Source organism: Eutrigla gurnardus (genome assembly GCF_963514095.1).
Source record: "Eutrigla gurnardus genome assembly, chromosome: 3".
NCBI lineage: Eukaryota > Metazoa > Chordata > Actinopteri > Perciformes > Triglidae > Eutrigla > Eutrigla gurnardus.
The window spans coordinates 17,240,779-17,251,053 of record NC_139917.1 but is presented as its reverse complement, the minus strand read 5'-3'; the positions used below and the strand labels follow the sequence as shown (position 1 = coordinate 17,251,053).

Below are 10,275 nucleotides of genomic sequence, written 5' to 3'. Positions count from 1 at the left end.
TCACTATCCAACTAAATGTTCATGTGATAGAACAAAAGAAAACAAGCACTTGTTGGCATCATATTGATCCTCAACCAGTTCATGTTAGCTCAGGTAGATGGCAATACACAATCAAATAGGACTGCTTCGTTTCCTGTCCTCTTCTCTGTTTACTTTACTTCCTGCTCTGATTTGGCTAGGCTACTGTAATGTGCAAATTTTTGCTGTGGAAAACGACACAAACTACTTCCTGATGTACATATTAGCAAAGAGTGGTAATAATACTGTAACTGTTACCTTAAATGTGCTCTAAAAAATGATAATTACAAGCTTTCTGTTGTCTCTGGTTTGTTTCATTCATGAATTAAGGTTTCAATACCAACATAATTTCAGCACTTGACAGTTTGATGTTCGTTTTTCATTATAAAGATTTTGTCATTTTTAATAAATGGCTTTATTATTTCTTGGCTGGGTGCTGTAAAGCAGTGAAGAGCCCAGGAGGGTACTGTGCCCACCAGCCAGAAAACAGACAAGTCCTGTAAGAAGCTTAACCAATGTTAAAAACCAGTAAATGAGTTAACAGCTTTTCTCTCGTAGTGTCAGAAACCACATTGCTATCGCCAGACGAGTGACAAGTTTGTTCGGCTAACTAGCAGACAGCAAGCTAGTTAAGTTAGCTTGCTAGTTCCGCCATGCTTTAGTGCTACATTGGTAACAGAAAATTAGCCGAACAGCAGGCTAGTGGCCTTGAATCATTAATGCTATTGGTAGCAAAAAGCCTAAAACTTAATCACAGTCCAATGAGCATGAGTATACACAACAAGGCTGTAAAATAATCTAGACGCTTGTTAGCAACCGTCACGTAAACACTTGAACGTTTTTTAGTGTATTCTCTGCCAAATTTTAGACCATAGAAACAAATATTAAAATATCTTAAACTTGTGTATTTCAGGCAACTAACAAAACCCCATTCATTGACTTCAAGACGAGGCAACTGGAAGAGCAACAATGCTAACCCACTTTGTGGTTTTAGGACTCATTCCTGCAGCACTCTATGCTGCATTCATCAGTCAACTATAGGCTCAATCACCATTGTGCTACCTCATTCGGCGAAAGGCAGTGACTTACAGACTTTTGAGTTGCCAGGTTGTGAAAATGAATTCTGAAAAGCAATTGCATAAATGGATTACCAACATTTAGCTACAACTGTGTGATTACCAAATAAAGGATAGCATTGACTTATCATTTATCTACAAAGCATTACTAAATGTATTTATTAAACATTATTTATATGTGACAATCTTAATACTCTTTGACCACTTTTTTAGTCTGTGTGCCAACCAGTTCAAGGAAATAATGAATTGATGGATATGTGCCGTAGGCCTCTGCTTATTCTAGACAACCAGAAAATAGATGAAAATTGGCGTAAGCAGACATACAGACATGAGGACTCACACAGTATCAACATAGTATGGCTACAGCAATATTCAAGTCACAAAACAGAATTCTGACTTTTTTTTCTCAAAATTTGGAGGAAAAAATGATTCACATGTGGCCCTTATTCTGTCGATTAGATTATATCAATGAATGTCTCACAAAAGGTGAATCATAGTGATGGAGAAATATCTCCAAGATAACACCCAGGGTCAACTGTCATCACCTGGCTGATCCATTTCCCTGAAGCACCGGAAATTGAGAGAGAGAGAGAGAGAGAGAGAGAGAGAGAGAGAGAGAGAGAGAGAGAGAGAGAGAGAGGATTGCACAACGAGCTTGGAGAGCCTGGAGTTTTCCGCTCACCGTGGTGCATAGCTTCCAGGTGACGGATCTCCTGCAACGAGTCGGGGCGAGCAGGCAGACTGTGATGAAATGCAAAATGCGTAGAAAAGACGCTTTTCTGTGACAGCGCGGACTTGTGGACGTACTTCCTTCCAGCCTATCCGCAGCGCTGCGCACGAGAAGTTCAAGTTCCCAGGTTTCTGATGCCAACAAGTGTTTTCCTCCGAGCCTCCTCCCGCAGCAGCCAGTCGTCATGTTGGACACATTCGGGCCGCAGAGAGCCGCTGTGCCGCTCTCCGGCGCGGAGCTGCAACTCAAACTGACGGACAACAAGAGCAACCCGGCGACGGCAGAGATGGGGATGGAGACCGGCACGGGGAAGAAACTCATGGAGATAACCGGCCCGGCTTTATCCAAAAGAAAACTTCTGGTCGGCTTGGACTTCCTCTGCCTCTTCCTGGGTAAATTTCAAAACATATAGGGGGATACTTCACGTGTCACTTGTTGAATGCATCGCTGGGGAAGTTGCCTACTTTGTTGACCGGGAGTGAATCACAAAGGCACCTGAGAAATATAATTCTAAATAGTGCCATTACAATATATCTGTTGTTTAGATTGCTGGTACAACTCTCTGGTCAACGTTGAGGCCATTTGTAGTTGAATTGTTTGCATTGGACTGCAATGAAATGCTTTGTTATTTTGTCATAAATTGTGTGAGTATAGGTTAAATTAATAGGGAACTTATTTTCGGAATTGCTATTTATGCTTATATAAGGTCAATTTTAACTTCTTAAAAACAACAACAACGAAAATCCGAATGATCAGTGAGTTTGTTGGTAGAAATTAATTCATTTTCAGGTGTTTTGTTGCCAAGTGTTCTCTGGCTCTAGGATTTGCTGGTCTAATCTCTGGTGTGATAATTAATGTGCATAATCTTTGTGTTGGACAAAATATGAATCAACAGTGAAAGTAATCATTGGTTGCATATCTGTTCATACATTAACCATTCCCTTTTATCTTTGAACACCACAGGTGAATTCCCTTATAAATTGTTATTCCCTCCGATCTAGGGTGAGGGTGAACTTGAACCATGTTGAGGGCTGTTCTGCTTTGTTTCCACCCCTTTTATTTAGTCAACAAAGACAGTGTGGCTACATTCAGGCTTGAAGATCAGGCATGTGGGCCAGAATTTTAGCAGCAAATTAAAACAAGTTTGTAAGTAGAAAGAAAGACAGAAAGAAAGACAGAAAGAAAGAAAGAAAGAAAGAAAGAAAGAAAGAAAGAAAGAAAGAAAGTTTTTCTCTCTCTCCCCATCTATAGCCTATCCCTGGCTTTCGTTTTCCCACTCATGCACACTCTCGAGCGCTCCGTGCCAGCTGGTTTGTGCATTGCCCAGGGAATTCTACAGTTTCCATGACAACCTACAGTTCTCAGGGTAGAGCCGGGCCAGGGGAATTGTATTTGATATAAACAAGTGCATGCACGATCCACTGCATGTGTGGGTGTGTGGGTACGCGCTCTCTCCCATGGTCCCTATATGTGATAGGAGGAGGTTTTATAATGGTGGCTAATTGGAAAAAGCTGTAAGGAAAGGTAGTCTGTAACAACAGATTTGACATGAGCAGAAGGCAGGGAGTGTATCTTTCTCTTTCCGTTTGACTGTCTGTCTGTCTGTCCTCTGTATGTGTACAGGCATGCAAGACAGAGAGAGAGAGAGAGAGAGAGAGAGAGAGAGAGAGAGAGAGAGAGAGAGGAGGGGGGAAACAGAGACAGTCTGAGGCTGGTTCTGGCTCGGGTCTGCTGCAGCATTTGCTCTTTGTTTTGTAGGGAAGAGTTGAACTGAAGTCACAAACAACCCCCCTTTCTCATCTCATCAACAGAAATACACACGCACACACACACACACACACACACACACACACACACACACACACACACTCACGCAATTCATTCCTCGCTTTCCAGAGAAAAATGTCAGGGTTCCCACCCTTATTTTCCTGTAATGGTATCCCCCAGTCAGTCTCCTCATGTTAAATTCCCAGTTAGTTTTATTATAGGCTTGGATCTCTGTTACCTCCTTCTTTCTTTTAATTTTACACCTTATTACTTGTATTGAGGGAGACACGTTGTGTGTCTATTTGCACTGATGCTGGGTATCCAACATCAATGGTGTAAAAAATAAATCAGAGTATGAAAAACTGTCACGCCCTTGAAGTCTGTACATTGAGCTAAATGCTAACATTGCTCATAATGACAGTGTTAAACTCGTCGTCATTGAAAATGAGGGAAACCTCAATGTCTTACGACCCTAACCCATAAATAAAGGTTTGAAATATGCTGTTGTTTAGCAGGCAATTGTCCAACGTCACATATCAGTTTAGGGTTCAAGCATGCAAATATTTACTAGTTAGGATTAGACGCAAAGCAGGCTGAGGGGAATGGCATTGGTTTTATTTATAGTGTTGGTCAGATTAAAATGTTGATGTCTGCGGACCGTAAATGTTTGTTTGTTGTCAGCACGCACATGGATAACGCTGAACGTCATATGATTAAGAACTGGAAGGACATGCAAGCATGTTTAAGGTTCTTCTAAAATCGCCCCTATTCATCCTCAAGTTTAGCTCCCCTTTTCTCTTCCCACGCATCATCTTGGCTTTCCCATCACAAAGAGGAATGTCTATACTCCCACTGGGGATTGTTGGGATATCTAATCATCTCCTTCCTCCTCCTCCTCCTCCTCCTCCTCCTCCTCCTCCTCCATCCGGTTAGCTTCCATTCCTTTCTTTGCGTGTGAGCTGAAGGTACTAAGTCCTTACAGAAGGGGCTTCATTTGTGGGGACCCCAGCATCACCTATCCTTATCTGCACCGAGAGGCCATACCAGACAAATTACTCATCACTGGTGGGATCATCATCACAGGCGTCACTGTGAGTACTCATCACTTTTTATCATCCCTGTCATGGCAGCCACTCAGTGATGCATTTTAACAAGGTGTGAGGGTGAGGATTGGGATGTCATATGACAGCTCTGACTGGGTTTCCTCCTCCAGATTGCGCTCGGGGAGTGTTACCGTGTTCGCTTCAGAGGAATCAGCTCTAAGGCCTTCATCAGGAACCTGTATGTGTCCCGTCTGTACAAGGAGCTGGGCTGCTTTGTGTTTGGCTGCTTCGTCGGCCAGTCACTGACCAACATGGCCAAGCTGAGTGTTGGCCGGCTGCGACCGCACTTCCTGTCTGTGTGCGGTGTCACCTATGCGTCCCTTAACTGCACACCTGGAACCTACATTGCAACAGTGAACTGCCACCAGCCCGACCACCGGTTGGAGGAGGAGGCCAGGTGTGTGTGTGTTAATTCATGGGTGTTACGTACTATTATTATATTCTCCTATGTTATTAAAAATACTTCTCCAATTTTTAAGGAAGTCCTTCTTCTCTGGCCACGCCTCCTTTGCGATGTACACAATGCTTTATTTAGCGGTGAGTATTTCTACCCATCCATCCATCCATCCATCCATCCAATACAATCCATCCATCCATCCATCCATCCATCCATCCATCCATCCATCCATCCATCCATCCATCCATCCATCCATCCATCCATCCACCCATCCATCCATCCATCCAACCCATCCATCCATCCATCCAACCCATTCATCCATCCATCCATCCATCCATCCATCCATCCATCCATCCATCCATCCATCATCCATCCATCCATCAATCCATCCATCCATCCATCCATCCATCGAACCAATCCATCCATCCAATACAATCCATCCATCCAACCCATTCATCCATCCATCTATCCATCCATCCATCCATCCATCCATCCATCCATCCATCCATCCATCCATCCATCCATCCATCCATCCATCAATCCATCCATCCAACCCATTCATCCATCCATCTATCCATCCATCCATCCATCCATCCATCCATCCATCCATCCATCCATCCATCCATCAATCCATCCATCCAACCCATTCATCCATCCATCCATCCATCCATCCATCCATCCATCATCCATCCATCCATCAATCCATCCATCCATCCATCGAACCAATCCATCCATCCATCCAACCCATTCATCCATCCATCTATCCATCCATCCATCCAACCCATCCATCCATCCATCCATCCATCCATCCATCCATCCACCCATCCATCCATCCATCCATCCATCGAACCAATCCATCCATCCATCCAATACAATCCATCTATCCATCCATCCATCCAACCCATCCATCCATCCATCCATCCATCCATCCATCCATCCATCCATCCATCCACCCATCCATCCATCCATCCATCGAACCAATCCATCCATCCAATACAATCTATCCATCCATCCATCCATCCAACCCATTCATCCATCCATCCATCCATCATCCATCCATCCATCAATCCATCCATGCATCCATCGAACCAATCCATCCATCCATCCAATACAATCCATCTATCCATCCATCCATCCAACCCATTCATCCATCCATCCATCCATCCATCCATCCATCCATCCATCCATCCATCCATCCACCCATCCATCCATCCATCCATCGAACCAATCCATCCATCCAATACAATCTATCCATCCATCCATCCATCCATCCATCCATCCAACCCATTCATCCATCCATCCATCCATCATCCATCCATCCATCCACCCATCCATCCATCCATCCATCCATCCATCCATCCATCCATCCATCCATCCATCCATCCATCCAATCCATCCATCTATCCATCCATCCATCCAACCCATCCATCCATCCATCCATCCATCAAACCAATCCATCCATCCATCCATCAAACCAATCCATCCATCCAATACAATCCATCCATCCAACCCATCCATCATCCATCCATCCATCCATCCATCCATCCATCCATCCATCCATCCATCCATCCATCCATCATCCATCCATCCATCCATCCACCCATCCATCCAACCAATCCATCCAATACAATCCATCCATCCAACCCATTCATCCATCCATCCATCATCCATCCATCCATCCATCCATCCATCCATCCATCCATCCATCTATCCATCCATCCATCCATGCATCCATGTATCTATCCATCCATCCATCCATCCATCCAATACAATCCATCCAACCAATCAATCCATCCATCCAACCAATCAATCCATCCATCCATCTATCCATCCATCCATCCATGCATCCATGTATCTATCCATCCATCCATCCATCCATCCATCAATCATCCATCCATCCAATACAATCCATCCATCCAACCAATCAATCCATCCATCCATCCATCTATCCATCCATCCATCCATCCATAAATACATACATACATACATCCATTGCTACCTCCCCACATTTACTGTCCCTTCAATTTGCAATTACCATCTCTCTAAAATGCAAAGAGAGAATGTATGAAACAGGGAACCATCATGAGTCCAGTTAGCAGCAGCAGAAAGCGAGTGAATGAAAGAGAAGTGGGAGAAAGAGAAGGACTAAAAGGAGAAATGGGGCAAACAGAGACAGCTTTGTTCTGCTGTGGGAGGAGTGTGACCTCGCCTCACCGCCTCACTGCTCTCCTCTATTGTGTGCGTTTGTGTGTGCAAGCTCCTGCATTTATATGTGTTTATGGTGGCCTATGTGTGTCCGTGTGCAAGAGGCTGCACACGTACAGGCACAGCCATGATCAGACGGAGCATGTTTTGCAGGTTGAAAAGAGATGCACAGAAACTACTACATCCACCTCCTTTACTGTTGGATTGGTGCTGTGGGAATGTAGCCTACATAATGCAAACTTGGTAAACATGTTGAGATTGCATTGGCAACGGCTGTCTCATTTGAAGAAGGTAGTGGGACCCAAATGCAGAGACAGTGCTAGGAAGGAGACAGAAACTAAATGATAAACAACTTATTTTCCAACTAGGAAAGAGTAGAAACACTGGGAAACGAAACCAGACGGAACACAAGAAGCAACGATTTGACTTCAAACCTGAGAATGACAACAAATGTAAAAAAAACAAGTGTAAATACATGCAGAGCAAGATAAGACACAACTGAAGTGGGCAGGGAACCAGAATAAGGAGAGAAACACTGAGGTGCATTTGTCACAATACGTTATTTGGTCCACAAACACAACACAATCGCTCACCTGCAAAAGACTCATTGACTCATTGAAAACATTTAACTAATTTATGGAAATACATTTATGGAAATGTGAGTGCAGTGCTGTTGAAATCGACATCTGGATAGTATTCAGTTTGATACACAAAAGCATTCAGTTCGCTTGACAAATTAACATTCCATACAGTAAACATTCAGTGTCAACTTAAAAAAAATAGGACAAACCTGAAATGTGATGTAAGGAACATTTTCAGGGTCCACTGCCATACTGCAATAACATCCAAACATTTTGACCACCATTGTTCACACAATGCCAAATGATCTTTTCATTTTGAGGACAGTGACTTTCTTTTGGAGCATGAGTTAAATGTTTTGAGTGAGTTCTGACCTTTTGCAGGTGAACGATGGTGTTGTGTTGGGCCAAAGAAGCTATTTTGACAAATGCACCTCAGGCCTCAGAATGGTTCAAGAAATCAGCCAAAGCAATTGAGAAAAACTGAAAACTGAAAACGTAGACAACCCACGGTCCTTACTCCTCTTCCTCCAGCAGCCAATCATTTATTGACGTTTGTTGTTGTATCCATGTTTGTTATTTTGTTGAAGTCGAGCCCTATAAATATGTTTAGCAACAGCCGTACTTATGAGTAGCACCTGTCAGCTAACTTCAGAGATCATGTGTGATTGGTTGATGTAAGCTGTGAGCAACTCCCCATTCGTTAGTCAAGATCAACTTTCCCCTGACAGACAATTTACCAATATAGCAGATGTTACAAACAAATCCATATAGTCATCATATTCAATAGTCTCAGTATACAAACAGTGCAAATGTTTTCGGGTGGACAAAACCTAAGAAGCCAAACCAAAAGGACTGAAAAGAACATGGAGCCCAACAGAAGAGTCCGAAAGAACCATAACATGATCACCAATTTAAGATGAAATTAGCCATGATTCAGGTAAAATATGCAAAAATATTTACAACAGACAGATAAAATAGCCTTCCTACCTCCAGATTCCCTTCTAATGTAGGATTTCAGCAGTTCTTTTGGGCGGCTGTTGTTCAGTCAGTACGGTGGGTTCGATCCCTGGCTCCCGCTGTCCACATATCCAAGTGTCCTTGAGTGAGACAGTCAACCCCAAGTTGGTCCCCCCCGGTGATTTACAGCAGCCCACTGCACCTTAAAATGCTTAAGATGGATTAAATGCGGAGGTCATGTAAGAATTATTATTATTATTTTTAAAGGATATTGTATTCCCTGGTCGTTCTTTACAGTAACAGGTGACTTTGTTGTTCTGCGCACTAAATAACACCATGCTCATGTCTGTCATGAAGCTTTACCTGCAGGCGCGGCTGACATGGCGTGGGGCTCGGCTGCTGAGGCCAGTCCTGCAGTTCTTCCTGGTTCTGCTGGCGGTCTACACAGGTCTGACCCGCATCTCAGACTACAGGCACCACCCGTCCGACGTGCTGACGGGCTACGTGCAGGGAGCGCTCACTGCTTACTGGGTGGTCAGTATAACGTTTTCCGGCTTGTGTTTGTGCAGCGACGCCCGTCAGCGTCTGGTAAGGATCTTACGGTTCTGCACGTTTTGTGTGCTCCACAGGCCTTCCACATCTCGTCCATGTTTAAAAGCTCGAGTTCACACCTGCCTCTGACTGAGACCCTGGACAGCCCCTTGTCGCCCCACCACACTGTCTGCTAAACCTCACCTCCACCAACCCTGCACCAGCGTCCACCTGCTGCCTTGTAGTTCACCTCGGAAAGAAATTTTGAAGAATGTGAGACCATTTCCTGTGAAGCCAAACCACATACCTCAGTATTGGGACAGGATGCGAGGTTGCTGAAAACGATACTGGCTGTTCGGCTGGAGCTTTTGTGTAAGCAGCTCGACCTTTATGTCCACGTGACCTCACAGGTGTGATACTTACCTGTGAGATGAGACGACTGAATCCTTCAACACACCACAACCACTACGACTTTATACGTCGCCTGTACATATATACAGATTTTGTACAACCTGAACGGTACTGTAAAATTAAGTTTTGATGTCCATGCTAGTATTATTAATTACCACTTTGTAATAATTTCATATGTAGGATGTAATATATTTTATACAAACATATAATATATGTTGTACTGTAGCTGTTTCTTTTTTTATATATAAACTCAATGAATGTAATGGCGTTGAAGAAAAGCACAAACAGCCAGAAAGCAATGTAGTGATGTAGCATTTAGATGTAGTGATGTGTGCAGGATGTCGTTTACAGAGTGTAACAATGAGAGAATGACTATGAAGATGTCTACACAATATTAACATTTGAAAAACTACAGATGCTACTAACTCAGATTTGTTTAATGCTAATGTATGTTGCTAGACTACTTACCACTCCAAGAGCACACAGATGATTAAATAAA

The 10,275-nt window shown here is 43.4% G+C and overlaps 1 protein-coding gene across 1 annotated transcript; it reads left to right on the top strand.

Annotated features, from left to right (window-relative positions):
* Positions 1 to 1,772: 1,772 nt before the first annotated feature.
* Positions 1,773 to 10,275, top strand: LOC311010395 (phospholipid phosphatase 3-like). The gene is made up of 6 exons (XM_084004867.1): positions 1,773 to 2,216; positions 4,525 to 4,682; positions 4,805 to 5,091; positions 5,174 to 5,231; positions 9,192 to 9,368; positions 9,464 to 10,275. Exons 1-6 carry the CDS (start codon positions 2,009 to 2,011, stop codon positions 9,560 to 9,562), a joined length of 987 nt encoding a protein of 328 aa, XP_083860993.1. The 5' UTR covers positions 1,773 to 2,008; the 3' UTR covers positions 9,563 to 10,275.